The sequence below is a fragment of the Sapajus apella genome, unplaced genomic scaffold, assembly GCF_009761245.1.
Source record: "Sapajus apella isolate SASKATOON/1434 unplaced genomic scaffold, GSC_monkey_1.0 scaffold35, whole genome shotgun sequence".
NCBI lineage: Eukaryota > Metazoa > Chordata > Mammalia > Primates > Cebidae > Sapajus > Sapajus apella.
The window spans coordinates 805,003-824,990 of record NW_022436975.1 but is presented as its reverse complement, the minus strand read 5'-3'; the positions used below and the strand labels follow the sequence as shown (position 1 = coordinate 824,990).

The 19,988-nt window shown below is 45.3% G+C and overlaps 1 protein-coding gene across 1 annotated transcript; it reads right to left on the bottom strand.

Annotated features, from left to right (window-relative positions):
* Positions 1-1,799: 1,799 nt before the first annotated feature.
* Positions 1,800-19,862, bottom strand: MCM4 (minichromosome maintenance complex component 4). Its single transcript, XM_032296037.1, has 17 exons — positions 19,432-19,862; positions 19,222-19,305; positions 18,788-18,952; positions 18,231-18,394; positions 18,041-18,142; positions 17,540-17,635; positions 17,359-17,454; positions 15,377-15,515; positions 12,946-13,166; positions 11,345-11,465; positions 8,432-8,691; positions 7,609-7,974; positions 6,998-7,125; positions 4,911-5,118; positions 3,733-3,961; positions 3,106-3,239; positions 1,800-1,996 (listed from the first exon to the last, which is right to left on the bottom strand). The coding sequence occupies exons 2-17, from the start codon at positions 19,289-19,291 to the stop codon at positions 1,904-1,906; spliced, it is 2,592 nt and encodes an 863-aa protein (XP_032151928.1). The 5' UTR covers positions 19,292-19,305; positions 19,432-19,862; the 3' UTR covers positions 1,800-1,903.
* Positions 19,863-19,988: the final 126 nt, after the last annotated feature.

Below are 19,988 nucleotides of genomic sequence, written 5' to 3'. Positions count from 1 at the left end.
TGGTGTTAGGTCTTATGTTTAAATCTTTAATCCATCTGGAGTTAATTTTTGTATAAGGTGTAAGGAAGGGATCCAGTTTCAGCTTTCTGCATATGGCTAGCCAGTTTTCCCAACACCATTTATTAAACAGGGAATCCTTTCCACATTGTATTTTTGTACTTTTTTTTTTTTTTTTAGTAGAGACAGGTTTTCACCATCTTGGCCAGCCTGATCTTGAACTCCTGACCTCATGATCCACTGCACCAGGCCCCCCACCCTCCTTTCATGAGTTAATTAATTCTCTCTACCAACACGTTACACGCATCTAGTGCCAAGCACAAGGCACTGCACTGAAGGATGTGATGATTTCTTCTCTCAAGAAATTTATGACCAGACTGGGTGTGGTGGTTCATGCCTATAATCCCAGTGCTTTGGGAGGCCGAAGCGGGCGAATCACAGGGTCAGGAAATCGAGACCATCCTAACCAACATGGTGAAACGCATCTCTACTAAAAATACAAATAGTCCCGGCTAGTTGGGAGGCTGAGACAGGAGAATCGCTTGAACCCAGAAGGCAGAGGCTGCAGTGAGCCGAGATCACATCATGGCACTCCAGCCTGGGCAACAGATGGAGACTCTGACCAAAAAAAAAACAAAAAAAAAAATTATGACCAGTGGGCAGGCTATAGAGTTTACTAAATAACTACAATTTTTTAAAGGCTGGGCGTGGTGGCTCATGCCTGTAATCTCAGCACTTTGGGAGGCTGAGGTGGGACGATCATGAAGTCAGGAGTCCAAGATGAGCCTGACTAACATAGTGAAACACTGTCTCTACTAAAAATACAAAAATTAGCCAGGCATGGTGGCTCACACGTGTAATCCCAGCTACTCGGGAGGCTGAGACCGGAGAATTACTTGAACCTGGGAGGTGGAGGCTGTAGTGAGCTGAGATGTGCCACTGCACTCCCGCCTGAGTGCCAGAGCGAGACTCCATCCCAAACAAAACAAAAGAAAAAAGCAACAAAAAAAAACCTCTAATTTTTTTTTTAGCTTTTAAGGTATTTAATTCAGCATTCCACTAACATTTTAATGCTATTTAAATATTCAATTAGAGCTATCATTTTCTATAGCCACTTTATTAACAAATGTTGCCTCTAAGTTATAAAAAAGGCCCAACTCATAAGATGTAAAGGTTTCAGAATTTATTGTAGTATTTACACATAAGATTTCAGCCTATCATCACTTTATAAAGATGATTGCTAGAATTTAATTAATATTTAAAAAAACAAGATCCATTATATTATGGTGAGTTTTTATGACCTATAAAATACTCACCACTACAAATTTCCATAAATGTAGTGGTTAGTAAAGCTTTTTTCTTAATGAAAAATAATGCCAGATAACAAAAATAAAATGGCACTTGAAGAAAATAATTTCTACAGTATGTTCGAAAATTGGCATAGTATTTTTTTTTTTTTTTGAGATGGAGTCTCACTCTGTTACCCAGGCTGGAGTGCAGTGGCACAATCTTAGCTCATTGCAACCTCTGTCACCTGAGTTCAAGCGATTCTCTCGCCTCGGCCTGCCAAGTAGCTGGGATTATAGGCACCTGCCACCATGCCTGGCTAATTTTTGTAGTTTTAGTAGAGACAGGGTTTCACCATGTTGGCCAGACTGGTCTTAAACTCCTGACCTCATGATCTACCTGCTTTGGCCTCCCAAAGTGCTGGGATTACAGGTGTGAGCCACCATGCCTGGCCAGCATAGTAGTTTTATTTATAATGTAAAAAATAAAATAAAACACACGCTTCACTACAAATATTGAACCTAAGTTAGAAAATTTTTATGTAGCCAAACCATGACTTTAAGCTCTATATACAATGATGGCAGTTAACTGGGCTGCAGGCCGCCTTGCTCACAGGGCTTCAGAGCAAGCGCACGGTCTTCCCAGTCACCGTCAGGAAATCATCATCTGCCAGGGCACGCAGTGCTTCTTCAAACATATCTTTGGTAATTGCCTGTGGGGAAGAGAAAGAAAATAAGTATTTCACACATCCCCTCCTTTACCTGTTAGAGACACAATAATTTTAAACTATCACCAAGAGTCTTCTCTTTTTGGTGGGTATACACATGCCTTATACTCTAAATCAGGAGTGTGGTGGCCAGATAGTCCATATGGTAGAGTTGGCGTCTGTACAGTCCAGGTTGTAACTATCAACTCTGCCCTCTCAGTGACAACACAGCCACGGAAAATCAACTGGTGCTGAAAGCCTGCATAGTTCTTTTCACTAAATAACTCACCTTACTTATTTACAAAAGGACACCTGAGTATTTCATACCTAAAACAAACTTATATTTGTAACAACTATGAAAAGGGCATAACAACTTTAAGACAGAGCCTCGCTCTATCACCCAGGCTGGAGTGCAGTGACACGATCTCAGCTCACTGCAACCTCCGCCTCCTGGCTTCAAGTGATTCTCCTGCCTCAGCCTCCTGAGTAGCTGGGATAACAGGTGCCCGCCATCATGCCTGGCTAATTTTTGTATTTTTAGTAGAGACGGGGTTCAACCATATTGATCAGGCTGGTCTTGAACTCCAGACCCTGTGATCTGCCTCCCAAAGTGCTGGGATTATAAGTGTGAGCCACCACGCCTGACCAACAATTTTTTTTTTTTTTTGAGACAGAGTTTCACTCTGTCGCCTAGGCTGGAGTGCAGTGGCAGGATCTCAGCTCACTGCAACCTCTGCCTCCCAGGTTCAAGCAATTCTCCTGCCTCAGCCACCTGAGTAGCTGGGATTTCAGGTGTGCACCACCACACCCAGCTAATTTTTGTATTTTTAGTAGAGATGGGGTTTCACCATATTGGTCAGGCTGGTCTCAAACTCCTGGCTTCAAGTGATCCACCTGTTTCTGCTTCCAAAAGTGTTGGGATTACAGGTGTGAGCCACTGTGCCTGGCCGAAAAATTTAATTGTGATTATTTTTTGATGATGGGCTTATGGTTCATCTTCCTTTTCTTTATTCTTTTCTATATTTATTTTTTAATAAACAAATGAAGGAAAAAACCCAAAAGCGTAAGGAAAAAGAGAAAGCTCTATCAAACAAAAAATACATATAAACACTTACTATGTCAGATTGCCCCCGAATGTCTTCAAAAAGTTGCTGGTATTTTAGAGCTGGTATTTTGCCCTTAGATAAAATAAGCCTTTTCAATGCTTCAGCTAATTCTTCTTTCCGTTTACGAGAGGTGGCACTCATCCCTGATTTGAAAAGGAATCAATGAAAACATTGCTATGTTTTAAATTCTCAAAAATATTCCTTTGGTAGTATTGCCTAGAAGGGTAAGGGGACAGGGGCTGAGTACATTTGAAAGGAATGAGTTGTGAATGATTCCAAATTTTCTCTAAGCCACTAGTTGCTGCCTTCCATGGAAACAGTCTACATATTTATGCAGCAAGCAGCTGCTGCTGATTAGGAAACACACAACTTCTCTAAAATGGGTTAACACAACTGGCCAGACAGCCAAGGAGACAATCTCCTTAAAACTATACACAAAACTCTGTATTAGTGAATATTTTGATTAAGAGATGATTAAGGGGCAAATTTCATCAAATTCTCAAAGGGGTCCTAATCCAAAGAAGGTTAAGAACTTTTGTTTCAAATGATTTAACTGTTAGCTTAAATCTAACATATTAACCACTCACATATTGAAATTATTTTCAAAAGATTTTCCGTTCACTGAGAATAACGAACCTGTAGTAAGAATAGATATGTCCACGATGCCAGTCCGGGGGTCAGTTGCAGACTGCTTCAGAGCTTCCCGATGGAGGCGTTTGGCCTCTTCCACATCAATGGCTTCAACTTTGTTAGAAAATCTTACTTTAGCATGGGCTTCTGCTAAGCGGATTAATGATTCTAGCTGCCGAGGGTATGCAGAAACCATTCCACGGCTACTGCCAATCTTCCTCATATCTACATAAGCCTATTGTAGGTAGAAAAACAAAAGCAAACCTCCTTGGTGATAACTTTAGTTTTGTGATTGAATTTTGAACACTCAGGCTTCCGTTAAATAAACTAAACTCAGATCTGGTCCTGGGCCCCAGAGCGCATCAGATGGTAAGTCTACAGAAATTTCTACAGAAACCCCACGTTCAGCGTGCAGTGGTGGGTGAACATATTCCAACTGGGAGACACTCAGGAAGACTTCTTGCAGAGGGTGGCATCTAACGTAGCTTTAAAGAATAGAGACGGGCATGGTGTGACAGAGGAAAAGGATGTGGCGTGTGGGGAGAGGAGCAGGCTCTGAGGACTCATAGGGCCAATCAGGGCCTGTCTGAGAAAAGCGCTCAGGGACAGTAATCCTGTCTACACCCCTGGCTAGGGGTCCACTTGATGGGACACAAAAGGACCCCTGGGGGACTGTTGCAAAGGTAAGTTGGATCAACTACACATACAGGTGACACAGTCTTTGTCTTCATGAACCACCCCAAGACTATGACACAAAAAGTTACATAATGTCTGCAACTTTCATCTTAGCATTTTTGGGAGCTCAGTTAGGATGTAAAGTTCATCAAAGCACCAGGAACCTGTCTCTACTAAAAATAACAAAAATTAGCTGGGAGTCATGGCGGGCACTTGTAATCCCAGCTGCTTGGGAGGCTGAGGTAAGAGAATCAGTTGAACCCAGGAGGTGCAGGTTGCAGTGAGCCAAGATTGCGCCACTGCACTCCAGCCTGGGCAGAAGAGCCAGACTCTGTCTCAAAAACAAACAAATAAAAAATAGTATGTTATTAACAAAATAGTTAATGTTTTCATAATTTTGTTTTTTACCCATCAGCAGGAAAATAATTAATGTTTTCAAGGAGATGGCTGGGGAGTCTTATCAATGCTGTGGGCTACAGGCACAGTAAGCCCTTTCTCAGCTGGGTTACCTCGATGAGAGCCTGGCTGGCTTCCTCACTTAGCCGTGGCATGACGGTGCTGTGCGCATAGGCAATGTAGTCCTTCAGGACCGCCATGTCCAGGAGCTCCTCCTCTGCCTGCTCCTCGCTCTGGTAGTACAGTGCGACCAGGTGGTGAGCTAGACGCCTGTCGTAGGCTTCATCCTGAGGGTCCAGCATGAGGAAGATCAAGTCAAACCTAAGAAAACAAAGTAAAAATACTGTTTTTTCAGCACTGGGAGGCCGAGGCAGGTGGATCATCTGAGGTCAGGAGTTCAAGACCAGCCTGGCCAACATGGTGAAACCCTGTCTCTACTAAAAACACAAAAATTAGCAGTGTGCCTATAATCCCAGCTTTTCGGGAAGCTGAGGCAGGAGAATCACTTAAACTTGAGAGGTGGAGGTTGCAGTGAGTCATGATTGCACCACTGCACTCCAGCCTGGGCAATAGAGGGAGACTGTCTCAAAAAAACAAAACAAAAGTTCTAGTTGAGACACTAATACACCTATAAACAATGTATTAAAGACTACTTGAGCACCGCAGATGTGCAGTGAATGTGCACCCTGTGAGTGCCCCCAGGGAGAAGCATCTTTGCCTGGTACGGAAAGAGTCTTCGTGTCCATTCATTCAACCCACTCACTCTGTGCTTTCCCTTAGGTCTGCCCAGGGAATGACTAGGGACCAATCAGATGAGTCAAGGGAAGACTTACTTCCCTTAGGGAAAGGTTACTATAATTTTGACGATGGAAATTTTTTTTTTTTTTCCTGAGATGAAGTCTCACTCTGTAGCCCAAGCTAGAGTGCAGTGGAGTCCTCTCAGCTTACTGCAACCTCTGTCCCCCGGGCTCAAGCAATTCTTGGGCTTCCTCAGCCTCCTGAATAGCTGGGACTACAGGTGCCTGTCACCATACCTGGCTCATTTTTTTTTTTTTTTTTTTTTTGGGGACGGAGTTTCGCTCTTGTTACCCAGGCTGGAGTGCAATGGCGCGATCTCGGCTCACCGCAACTTCCGCCTCCTGGGTTCAGGCAATTCTCCTGCCTCAGCCTCCTGAGTAGCTGGGATTACAGGCACGTGCCACCATGCCCAGCTAATGTTTTGTATTTTTAGTAGAGACGGGGTTTCACCATGTTGACCAGGATGGTCTCGATCTCTTGATCACGCGATTTTCCTGCCTCAGCCTTCCAACTAGCTGGGATTATAGATGTGCACCACCACGCCTGGCTAATTTTTGTATTTTCAATAGTTTTTTCCCAAAAAAAAATAGTTGAATGTGCTTTTGTTCAAATTTTTTCATCGTCATTTTTTTTTTTTTTTTTTAAGTAGAAACGGGGTTTCACCATATTGCCCAGGGTGGCCTCAAACTCCTGAGCTCAGGCGATCCAGCCACCTCGGCCTCCCAAAGTGCTGGGATTACAGGCGTGAGCTATTGCACCTGAATGACGATGAAAAAATTTGAACAAAAGCACATTCAACTATTTTTTTTTGGGAAAAAACTATTGAAAATACAAAAATTAGCCAGGCGTGGTGGTGCACATCTATAATCCCAGCTAGTTGGAAGGCTGAGGCAGGAAAATTGCTTGAGCCCAGGAGGTGAAGGTTGCATGAACCGAGTGCACCATTGTACTCCAGCATGGGTGACAAAGAGAAGAGATACGCCGTCTCAAAAAAAAAAAAAAAGCAAGTAATTAAAACCTAAAATCTACTTATGAGATTTGTCCAATATTTGTAGTGGGGCTGAGAGTGAAGATTATGTGACTGCTCTTTAATGAATCTAACTTTTCAGAGCCTCATCTACTGTACAGAGTTGTTCTCTGTCAGTTCTCAGTGGTTGCTTTAGGACTAAGGGTAGTAAGTGACAGCCATGTGAAAACGGCATGGGATTGAGATACCCCAACTGGTTCAAAAACAAATGAGAGCACACATCATCCTTGCCTTGAAAACCCCTGACCAACCAAACTTGAAACATCTTGATCAGAGTGAATAGTTTCCATTAGCAGTTGCCGAATCTTAGTAGCTCCTTTTCAATCTCATCCTGAATATTATACAAATGAACAAAATAAAAATCTGTTTTAATACCTTGATAATAAAGTGTGAGGTAGCTGGATGTTTTCAATGGTTGTTTTTTTAGGATTCCACTGAGACTCAATGGGATTTGCTGCTGCCAGGACAGAGGTGCGTGCATTGAGCTGACAGATGATCCCAGCCTATCAGAGAAAACAGTGCAGTCAGAAGCCTCTCTCTGACACTAGCAATAACAAGCACTGCCTTCGCCTGACCACCTATTAAACCCATATTCCCTCTGCTGCGTTTCTACTGCCTGAGCCATGTTGCCTTCACTGACTTCAGCAGTTCACCTGGATAAGCCCTGTCCTCAGGTTCATGTCAAGGACTGAGTTTAGATGAGTGCATGCTATACCCACATCTTTCTCAGAAAGCAAGCCCCTTGCAAGAGCTTTAGACAAACTCAAGTTCTTTGAACATGACATCAGTGGGTTAGTAGAGTAAAAAAGACAAAACTTGATACCCTGTAGAAGATATGTAGAGATTTAGCTGAAATATAATGTGAAAAGCACTTACCAGTCTCCCCAAGTTAGAACCAAAGTAGCACAGCACAGTTCCAGACGCTGTCTTTCAAGGATCCACACATTTTAAACATGTCCGTGTTGACAGTGGAGAAGGCGACTTACCTTTGCAATGGACAGAGTCTGCTGTTCCATGACTTCATGCAATACAGATCTTGTACTTTCATTCATCTTGTCGAACTCGTCGATACAGCAGATGCCGTTGTCACTCAGGACAAGGGCACCTGTCTGCAGGACCAGCTGCCTTGTCTCAGGGTCTTTCATTACGTATGCAGTGAGGCCAACTGCACTGGAGCCCTTCCCAGATGTGTACTGGCCCCTGGGGACCAGGTTGTACACGTACTGCAGCAACTGGGACTTGCTGGTACCAGGGTCGCCACATAGCAAGATGTTGATCTCGGCCCTAAATTTGCCCCTTCCTGTGTGACTAAAATCCTTCCTTGTCCCACCAAAGAGCTGAAGCAAGATTCCCTAAAAAATCAAACACACAGACATGTCTGTACATTCATTTTCTGCACAGTAACTGAGACGTAGTTTAAACTTTACAGATACTTTTCTCTCTTATAAAGAACTACAATTAAGAAATCATAGGAAAGCATAAAAACGCTTGTGAAAGTGCTGGATATGCTCTAAGTTATCACAGACCAATTTATTCATCAGCACCTATCATTGTGCCAGAATAGTGGCCATCCAAGTCCCTATTCTGACACTGTGCGGCCTCTTCTGTTTAGAAACCTAAGCTCAGGGCAGAGATGAGGACAATGCTGTGATTCTCTTCAACAAATGGCATGTCAGGATGCCTGCACCTGCTCTAACAGGCCACAACTCATGTCCTTTATGGCGGAAGGCTCGAGGGGTGGAATGGATGTTTATATTATTTGATCCCAAAGAACTGTAAGTCCCAACGCCTAGTTTAAAATCCAGTTACCTTCTTTATATCTTCATGTTCATAAATGCTTGGAGCCAAGGCTGAAGCAAGCCTCTCATAAATGTCTGGTTTCCTGGAAAGTTCCTTCAGCAATTCCACACGTTTCTCTGAAAAAAGCTTCTGTTCTGCTTCTTCATCGAGGCCATGCAGACGTTTTGCATCCGTTTTCCGATAATGAATGACATCAATGTGGGTTTTGTAGACAGACTTCACATTACTCACTCTTGGATTGACTCGAATAGGCACTGCTCGATAGATGCCTGGGGGCACAACCAAGAGATGCACTTTTACCTTCCCATGTCTTCCTCCGAGTGGCTCAGCAACCAGCGTAGGCAACAAATGCACTAGGGTGAGGCACTACACTGGGCTGGCCCTGGAGAAGGTGGGCTCCACCATCTCCTTCATGACCCTCCCAAGCCCCGGACTCAGTCCCACATTGCAAAGCTCCTGCCCCCTCTGAGCAAGTGGCGAAATGGCAGCAAGAAAGAGACAAACTCGAAAGAACCCAGGTTGGCTGGGTGCGCTGGCTCACGCCTGTAATCCCAACACTTTGGGAGGCTGAGGTGGGCGGATCACCTGAGGTGGGGAGTTTGAGACCAGCCTGGGCAACATGGTGAAATCCCGTCTCTGCCAAAAATACAAAATTAGCCTGGTGTGATGGCACATGCCTGTAACCCCAGCTACTTGGGAGGCTAAGGCAGGAGAATCACTTAAGCCCGGGAGGTGGAGGTTGTGGTGAGCTGAGATCATGCCATTGTACTTCAGCCTGGGCAACAAGGGCAAAACTCCATCTTAAAAAAAAAAAAAAAAAAGAACGAACCCAGGTTTCTGCAAATGATAGACCCAAGGATGTGTTCATCTGGGTCTACTCGTCAGCAGTGCCCTGGGGCGGCTGCAGCTATGTGAGCACACCCGCAGGCATACAGTTGCTCTGAGGGTGAAATGGACCTGCTCTGCTTCTAGCTCCATGCTGGGTTCATTGAGTGTTCAATAAGCAGTATTTTTGCTTCCCTAAGTTGAGTGTACAGAATCTGCCTAGCACTTCCTGACTGCAACAAAATGCTAAAATCCTCCAGCCACTGAGACTAGACTAGGTCCCCACCTCCTGCCCCACAAAAGCATGCCAATCACATCCTCCCAGAAGCCAGACTCCCCACACGGAGAAGTCTCATCTGATGTTCATCTTTTCTGGATTTCAAATCCGAAGTCTTGGACTTTAGGATGATTCCGGCAGCTTTTGGAGAAAGCCTGACCCCTCCCCCTTACAGCTATCTCAACGCAATGGCACCGAGCACTGTCCTTGTTTATTTAGTGGGTCAGTGTAATTCTTGTTTAACACAACAAACCAGATTACACACATTCTTACAATACACACTACTCTTCACTCCAATACAGGCTAGGGATGGACGATTATGTTTAAAGAGGCCCATGATGATCTCACAGAACAGCATTGATACTTACTTCACATCTACACAGCACTTTCCACAGCCCCTTGGCCCCAGGCAACTCTCACACGTGTATCATCCCATTAACTCCACTTTGTAGGTTAGGAAACTAAAATATTGGACTAAATACTTTTTTGAAGGTTACAGGGTGGCAGGACTGGAAATGGCGCATGTCATTCACTAGACTATATGTTCTTTCAAATTCTCAATGACTACAAGTACTTTTACAGCTGAAGATTGCTAGTGACAACTGTGGGACTTTACACTGGGGAAGAAACATGGGGAGCACTGCCTCAATGAAAACAAGAGCTGATGTATGGCGTGCCCCAGGCCCTCTGCTCAGGACCAGATCCAGGCACTCCCTGCCCATCAATGAAGAGCTATGCTGCATCAACACTCTCTTGCCCCCAACCAAAATCCATTGTTCCTCCACAGAATCAAAAACATTGCCACACTCATGTGGTGCTGTGCTAACAGCACTCTCATGGCAGCAAGAGGGGACCTGGGTCCTGGGTCATCGTTTACTGTGGCATCTGAGCTACCGAAGCCTATGTGTCCCTGAACCTCATGTGCCTTTGTACATGGAAAAAAGGTGCTTCGACCTGTTCTTCTCCGTAATAAACAAATGTTAACCCTTGGCTGTACATCTGGGAAACAAGTAAAAATTGCTTAAAACTCCAGCCTGTGGGCTGGGCGCGGTGGCTCATGCCTGTAATCCCAGCACTTAGGGAGGCCAAGGTGGGTGGATCATGAGGTCAGGAGTGGAAGACCATCCTGGCTAACACGGTGAAACCCTGCCTCTATTAAAAATACAAAAAATTGGCCGGCCGTGGTGGTGTGCACCTGCAGTCCCAGCTACTGGGGGAGGCTGACGCAGGAGAATCTCTTGAATCCAGGAGGCAGAGGTTGCAGTGACCCAAGATCGCACCACAACACTCCAACCTGGCAACAGAACAAGATTCAGTCTCAAAAAAATTAAAAAACAAACAAAAAAAAACCCACCTCCAAGATTGCACGACTGCACTCCAGCCTGGTGGCAAAGTGAGACTCTGTCTCAAAAAAACAAATAAAAACCCCAGCATTGGTGATACTTCTCTGAGCTGCTGGCATAACTCAAAACTTTACCCATTCCAGCCGTCTGAGGATGTGCTGTCATGATTTGAACAGTATGGACTGAAGACACACATAACTCCAGGATACCGAGATAGCAAGAGGCGAGTAACCTCATGAACCATGAGCTCCAACATTCAAGTTCAGGAAGAACTGAACAATTTCATACTGCTGGGCCGTGGGACTCAGTTAAAAAGGTGGCAGATAAAGTGGGGATATATCCCAGTGACATGCAGTGACAACAGGAGGCAGAACTCGCCCATCCCAATGAACCTGGGATCGAGCCCAGTGACTCACTGAAGTGCAGAACTGAAAGCAAGACACATGCTCACATGCTGGCACAAACCTACACTCCTACCTGTAACATTCACTCTGTCCCCAGGCTGAACCTTGTCAACGAGATCATTGTGAGCAAATAGGATGACGGTGTGTGGTGTCTGCCCTGCAGGCATGTCTTCCGGAGACTCCTGAAGCTTGATCTGAAGAGTAACAGAGAACATGTGGGCCACAGAATGCAGGGGGACAAAATCTGCATGTGTTTGTACTGCTTCGTACTATATTTGCCACACCTTCTCTTGCAATCCCTGTTTTTGCCATGTAAGTCTACAATTCGTATCTCTGCATGAATGTTTGTCCATGTTTCTCATTATTTAAGAAGTTACTTCTAGATCTCCTGGGTGAAGCAGCACACTTTTTTTCTATTTTATATCAGCTCACTGCAACCTCCACCTCCTGGGTTCAAGTGACTCTCCTGCCTCAGCCTCCCGAGTAGCTGGGATTACAGGAATGCGCCACCACACCCAGCTAATTTTGTATTTTCAGTAGAGACAGGTTTTTTCCATGTTGGTCAGGCTGGTCTTGAACTCCTGACCTCAGGTGATCTGCCTGCCTCAGTCTCCCAAGGTGCTGGGATTACAGGTATGAGCCACCACACCCGGCCACTGCACTGTCAGATGCACCTGTGCATCTCACAAACCCTGCCTGTGTCCACTCAGCTAACAGGTGTCTGTGGTGCACCTGGCTTGTGCCAGAGACCATTCTAGGTGTCAGGGACTCCAAAGTGAACAAAGTTCCCTCCCTCATGGACTGGAGGGGCGGGGTTGGGGGTACAGATAACACAGAGAAAAGTGGGCACATAACATTTGACAGTGGCAAATACAGCAAACAGCAACAAAACAGGAAGGAATGCAGGGAGCTGTGGCAGGGGTGGTGGAGATGCTTTTCATAAAGCAGGGTCGAGGAGGACCTTCCCAAACCAGGTGCCCTCGGAGAGGCCTAAGGATGCTGGGCTTTTCTCTAAGCCACCTTGGGGGCCCTGCAGGATTCTGAGAATAGGAGGGCATGTGCCTGCCTTTCTGTCTCCAGCTCTCTGTGCCATGCAACATTAAATGAACTGTGCACACATTGTCACCGAAAACTCAAATCCTGTCCTCCCACATCAACTTTACAGTTACAATCACGATAAATATGCAATTTTCTACCTTCCCCTCACTTATTTCTATATCATTTTAATAACTTCATCTTAAATTTCATGAACAGAGAGGAAAAAGATCAAACTTCTTAGACAACAAAATTTGTGAAAAAAATTCTGAAAAATTCCTCCATCCTTCACTGATGGAAAAGCTGCAGAACGACATTTAACCAAGTATTCTGATCTCAAATGTTAATGTTTACAGCAGAAAAAGGTTTTCTTTCATGAAAATATGGTGTCTCTGACAACGTACATTGCTACTGGCAACAGCACAGGAACACTGCCACGAAGTAGGGGCTTTGTGTGCTTTGTGTATTCAGCCCACAGGCCACTAACAAAACCCACATCACGAGAGAGGGGTGGAGCTGGATGACATTTGGGAAGCAAGGCTCAGGGTCCAAGTGACAGGTTAAAGTGGCCTTTTGAGGATACAGACAGAGGCAGAACAAAGGCAAAGCACATCCTGGGGGGCCAACATGGCTGCGCACCATCTGCTTGTCGGAGAAGAGGGAGCGGTTGTGGATGAGTGCCATGCTGTGAGTGGTGTGGCAGCGCCCGCATACGCTGGGCTCTGCAATGCGGCCGCGGTCCATCTCCACCCGCGTCGTGTGGGCGCACACTTGGCACTGGAAGAAGGCCTCCTGCATCTCGGGAATCAGCTGGGATGTCCTGATCACCATGCCACTGATGGTGATGAGCTGGTCGATATCTGTGAGGGGAGAGAGATCAGCACACAGGACCTGAGGTGAAGAGGTCCAGGAATGGCTAGGATCATAGGCAGGCACTAGGTGACCATGAGTCTGCCTAGGGTGCCCTTTCTGTGTCCAGTCTTCTTCAGGGTACATCTTTAGGAGACTTTCAAGCCCAGAGGATCTCTGGCTCTTTCTTCCTTAGGGCCCCTGTCCAGCAGGTATCCTCTGCTCCCTTCTTGTCTGCCTACCCTGCTCTCTGCCTCCTGCCTCACTTACCCAGCCCCCTATACGTCATCCTCCTGTCTCAGGTAAAAAGCCAGATGGTATGGACTGAGTCCTGACCCCAACTTCTCTATGTACATTTTCTCCTCTATAGAATAGGGTGATATCAACACCTACCTCAGAGCTGAGGACTGAATGAGTCAGTGTACCTCAAGCCTAGTAAGAGCACCTGGCAGAGAAAAGGCCTTCTATACTTCTTAATCATTACTATCCACACAGGAGGACCCCTTAGATGGTCTGATCTTTCACTGTTGCTTGTTTCCTCTACGATTTGAACCTTCCCTGACATACAACTTTTCCCCTTTGAAGGTCGTACTGCCCCAACTAATTTCCCCTGCTGGTTTCAGATGAGCTACCCTGTATTGGTCTGTGGTTAGCCATTGTTAGCCATAAACATCACCCTATCCTTCCACTGATTCATGAGACCTCTACAATTTGGTTGTTTTTGAGATGGGGTCTTAACCTGCTGCCCAGGCTGGAGTGCAGTGGTACAACCACGGCTCACTGCAGGCTCAAATGAGCCTGTCACCTCAGCCTCCCAAAGTGCTAGTATTACATGCGTGAGCCACTGTCCTTGGCTAATTTCTTCTTAATTTTCATTTTTTTAAAGAGATGGGAGTCTATTTCACACAAGATGATCTCAAACTCCTGGCCTTAAGTGATCCTCAAGTCTTTAAAATCTATTTTTTTTTTTTTTGGGAGACACTTTCTCACCCAGGCTGAAGTGCAATTGTGATCTTGGCTCACTGCAACCTCTGCCTCCCAGATTGAAGCACTTCTCTTGCCTCAGCCTCCCAAGAGTAGCTGGGACTCTAGGGGCGTGCCACCATGCCCTGCTAATTTTTGTATTTTTGGTAAAGGGGTTTCACCATGTTGGCCAGGCTGGTCTCGAACTCCTGACCTCAAGTGATCCACCTGCCTCAGCCTCCCAAAGTGCTAGGATTACAAGTGTGAGCCACTGCGTCTGACCTTAGAATCTAATTCTATCTTCCATCCACCTATTTACAATTCCTTCCTGCCTCCCTTGCCACTAATCTTTTACTTTAAAATGCAATTTGGTAACTTTTGAAATCAGTAGAATACTTGGCAATTTCTTGACTTCTACACTATGATAATCTCCAATCTCACTCAGGCAATCTTCTTTGTGTAACAACGCCTTGCCTCTGAAAGTTTAAACGCACCCCTCTTACCCAGCCAAACAGCACTCTACCTCCTCCCATGTTCCCAGCATCAAGATGTCAGGAGCCAGTTTCTTAAGAGAAAAAAACTATTCCTCCTCATGTTCACTGGCTATATTACTTTGTTACTGACTTTCTGTGCCCTTACACATTTTATTTAGAGATGTTTATTACTTTTTAACAGCTTTCATAGTTCAATCTTCATACGTGGCAAATATTTTGTCCTGTACTTTGACTCCTATGGCCACTATCTAGGTTACAGCTTAATGCCCCATGTTTTAGCTATTGTCCAAGTTTACTAACAGAACTTTAATATGCCTTGCACATTAGAATCCCCACAAACTTTAACAGTGGCAAAATCTTTTGCCTGTAAAGGAACTAACGGCTCCTTATTTACTATGGAATAAAATCTAGATTCTTTTTTTGTTTTTGTGAGACAGGGTCTCGCTCTATTGCCCAGGTTGGTCTTGAATTCCTGGCCTCAAGTGATCCTCCTGCCTTCGCCTCCCAAAGTACTAGGATTACAGGCATGAGCCCCCATGCCTAGCCAAGTCCTCTCTCTTATAGGAGAAACTTCAGTTAAATTTAAAAAGCATAGCAGATTCATAAGTATATAGGATAGCTGAATTTGCATTATTTTGTCAATTTATAATCTGTCACCTTGACTACCACCACCAATGACTTCTTTCATAGTTTCTTGATGAAACAAGGCTATTTTCATGCAAGGCATTTTCCTTCCACAAAAGTAATCCTATGAAATACATTACCTTCTGGATTCAGGTTTCTCATATTTTTAGTCTTCAATGCGTTGAATGGTCTTACTTGAATCTGATGTTCTAAGATTGAGTCAGGGTAACGGTCAAAGAAGATCTCATTGACAGCCATGTCAAAAGTTGGAATAACTTCCTGTAAAACAAATTATCAAGATGCCAGGATGTATTTTTATTCATATCTCAGTGTTAAATACAATAAAAGCATGTCACAGTAGCAAAACATAAAAACAAGACAACATGGCATGCTCCCCCAAATGTTACCCTACAGAATCATTCACATGCTGTTTTCAAATTTAGGTACACTCAATCTCTGCATACTCTTATTTGGTTTAAATTGACAATTTACATGAAAGTGCCTTCTTGACCAGGCATGGTGGCTCACACCTGTAATCCCAACACTTTGGGAGGCCAAGGCAAGTAGATCATTTGAGGTCAGGAGTTTGTGACCAGCCTGGCCAACATGGTGAAACCCATCTCTACTAAAAATACAAAAATTAGCTGAGCGTGGTAGCGTGTGTCTGTAATCCCAGCTACTCAGGAGGCTGAGGCAGAAGAATCACTTGAGCCTGGGAGGTGAAGGTTGCAGTGAGCCAAGATCGTGCTACCACACTCCAGTCTGTGCGACAGAATAAGACCCTGTCTTTAAAAAAAAAAAAAGAAGAGCCGGGCGCGGTGGCTCAAGCCTGTAATCCCAGCACTTTGGGAGGCCGAGGCGGGTGGATCACGAGGTCATGAGATCAAGACCATCCTGGTCAATATGGTGAAACCCCGTCTCTATTAAAAACTACAAAAAATTAGCTGGGCATGGTGGCGCGTGCCTGTAGTCCCAGCTACTCAGGAGGCTGAGGCAGGAGAATTGCCTGAACCCAGGAGGCGGAGGTTGCGGTGAGCTGAGATCGCGCCATTGCACTCCAGCCTGGGTAACAAGAGCGAAACTCCGTCTCCAAGAAAAAAAAAAAGAAGAAAGAAAGTGCCTTCTTCATGTACAATGGCATATTTTATGCTTTCTATTAGAAGAAAATATTTTTATCTCATATTTTCATTATCTTCCCCCCATAATGAAATGATATCAAAGTAAGCTAAATCATATTTATTCAAATTTGTTAACATACAGTTCCCATTTTACAGATGAGGAAACAGCTTTTGGTTGGCTAAGGAACTTGACCAAGGTTATGCAGCTAGTAATCAGCAAAACCAAGACTAAAAAACCAAGTCTGCTTTCCTCCAAAGCCTACACCCAGAGTCAACAGAGCTGATATTTCATTAATAAAAACAAATCCAAGGGCTAGAAGTAAAAGTCTACAGTACAATAAATATATTACTTTAAAGCAGGAAGTATGCAATGCGTTTAAAATATTTCCACTTAAGATAACTTACTTCATGAAACCCAAGAAGCTACCAGTTGTAAGATTCATAATTTTTCTAGAGAAACACTGCCAATTAAACCATAACCTGTCATTGATAATACAAAGTTCACTTTCAGAAACATTAAAATGTGGAGGAGAAAAAAAAAAAAAAAAAAGGTTCATCTTAAAAGGAAATGATAGATGGTTTTCTTTTTCTTTTTTGAGATAGTCTCACTTTGTTGCCCAGGCTGGAGAACAGTGGTGCTGTCTCAGCTCACTGCAACCTTCACCTCCTGGGTTCAAGTGATTCTCCTGCTTCAGCCTCCCAAGTAGCTGGGACTACAGGCATCCACCACCATGCCCAGCTAATTTCTGTATCTTCAGTAAAGATAGGGTTTCACTATGTTTGTCAGGCTGGTCTCTAACTCCCAACCTCAAGTGATCCACTTGCCTCGGCCCCCCAAAGCGCTGGAATTACAGGTGTAAGCCTTTGCACCCGGCCAAAGGAGATGATACGTGGTTTTTCTTAAAGTGTTTGTGCATACTTTCTTCATTACTGAGGAATTTCTGTTATCTGGAAACATTCTTTCTAGTTACTAAAATTCATCAAGGTCAAAGTCAAATTCTTACCTGTGGGTAAGAGATGAGCTGTCTGTACATATTTTTGTCAAATGATTTGATGTGTTCACAGTTTACATTTAAAAATGGCTCACCAATAACATTGATCTGTAAGATAAAAATGAACAAGTTATATTTTGCTAATGTAATCATCTTAAAACACATAACTGGAATTTAAAGAGCATTTGATTACCTCCCCAAGTCGTTGCATGTATATAGGTTCAGTAATATCTATGCCAACATTTTCTTCTTCTTTAGCCAGAGGATCAATAAAACGCTGAAGAAATCTCTTCAAGTGAAGAGAAAAAATATTAGGCATATAGCATATGGGAACAAGCAACTATTAAAAACACTCAAAGTTATGAGTATGTCACTATCAGAAACAGAAATAAAATTTTTTCTTCCTTTCTCTTTTTAAAATTTTAATTTAGAGATGAAGTCTCACTATACCAGTCAGGCTGCTATCAAAAGCTCCTGGCTTTAAGTGATCCTCCCACCTTGGCCTCCCAAAGCACTGGGATTATAGGTGTGAGCCACGACAGTAGCTCTTCTTAAACATCAGAAAGACAGTAGTAATTCTAGGCCACCTACAAATCTGACCCTAGTCATATGGCTACTCGGAAATGGGTTACAAACACCACTGTCTCCGAACATTTTCAGAGCCCAAACAAGAATTTCAATACATATAGCTCACCTGAAAATTTTCTTTGCATGCTGCCACGTTTACATCTGTTCCCCAGATCACAAGCTTTTGGCCTAGAGACTGCTCACTTGCCACCATATCTTCTGCTGCTGCCTACACAGAAAAACATGACAGAACCATGACAATGAAGTTACCCAGGTGACATCTGCCATAAGATGGTTTCAGTAGACTGCATAGTTACCCCGTCAGACTGCAGATCCACTTGCAGGCCCTTCTGTGCGGAGCCCAAGTCAGGCCTCTGTCTCACAGGTGTGCCTCTAATACCACTTCTTGGTGTTCCCTCTACCCGCGAGCTGGGAGTGCCATATGTCAGTGGCGAACTAACATCGAAGTCAAGAGGGATTGCTAAAAACCAAAATTAGGTGGTTTACAACAAAATTCTGGTGGCATATCAAACCTTCAAACTACAGAATGTTGTCTGTTGATCTATATTATCTAACCTCATCACAACAGCAAACTGAATTATTTATTGCAACCTGCGGGTTGAAATTGAGCGCTATTAAATGTCCTATTAAAAAAAGCACAAGAGAAGCTGCCTCCTCTGCTCACTAAGCCCTAAAAGTGTTATTCCCCGAGCTTTGTTCTGCAGGTCCTTTGGTTCAGACCATGCTCACGGATGTGCAGAGGGGATGCTTTAGGCATTATGACAGCCAGTGTTATCAAACTAGTAAACCTCAGCAGATGAAGCATCAGCTGTGTATCAGGCATCCAGCATAACGTAGATCTTCAGACACGCACCTGAAGAATGCATTTGGGGAGGGCTGGAAAATAACGTGTCCTGCGCAGCAGGGCTCTGCAAGTCTGCTCCAGGCGAGGTTGGCATTGGCTGCAGCTCCCCGGTGGAGGTGGAATCCTCGCCTCTACGTCTCTGAGAGGGAGATGACCTGGCATCCTCACTTCGAGCTTGTGTCACACAAAACAGAAAAGACGGTCATGAACTTTCAGATCCGGCCTTCCTGGATTTGTTGGTCCTTTGGGGCACTACTGACCCACCACTGAACGAAACCAAACAGGGACAAATGGGCAATCAGCACCCAGGCCAGGACTGCAGTGTCCGTGCGCACCACGGGGCAGCGCCCGGGCCGCGCACCCACTCAGCGCTGCCAGCTGCGGCGGGAGAGGGCGGAGGGGCCGCGCCGGGGGCCGTGGAGGGCCGGGCTAGAGGGACTCACGCGTCTGAGCGGGGGTGGCTCTTCCACGCCGGCTGCCGCGGCGGCTCGGGGTAGACGCCGGAGACGACATGGTGCTCGGGATACCTGAAAGATAAGGATAAGGTCGCGCCGCGCCGCGCCGCGCCAGCCGCCCGGCTTCCCCGCCCTGCCCCGCCGCGCGGACAGCCCCGCCGGCTCCGCGCCACGCCCTCTCCGCCGGCGCGCGGTTACCGGCGAAAAGCGGCCGCTTGCAGATGCTAGCAGGGTTCCGGCTACACCTGGAGGGTCGAGCTCCCAAACCGCGAGACCCAGAGTTCCCGCCGGCGGCAAAATCGTCTCCGCCCCTGGCGGCGCCTCACCAATCACAGCGACGCTCGTGCGTGGCTCCGCCTCCGGGAGGCGCCACTGCACAGCGGTAGGGGGGACACGGCAGCTTCCTTTGGTGCCCGTGCGGAAGCCAGATGTAGGCCTCGCTCAGTCCCCCCTCTGTCCAGATGGTCTGACCCCCTGCGCTGCGGCGTTTTCGCGGGAAATCTGGGTCCGACGGCACCAGATCTCGGGAGTGTGTTCCTCCAGTGTTGACTGGGGAGCATGTGCTTCTTTATTCCTTAAGCGTTTTTGACTAATAAGGACATTACAGATGCATTTATCACTTTTAAAAAATGTAAAAAAAAAACAACTAAGGACGGGGCGGGGATGGTCTCATTATGTTGCCCAGGCTGGCCTCGAACTCCAGCGATCCTCCTGCTTCTGCTTCCTAAAGTGTTGGGACTGCAGGCGGGCACCAC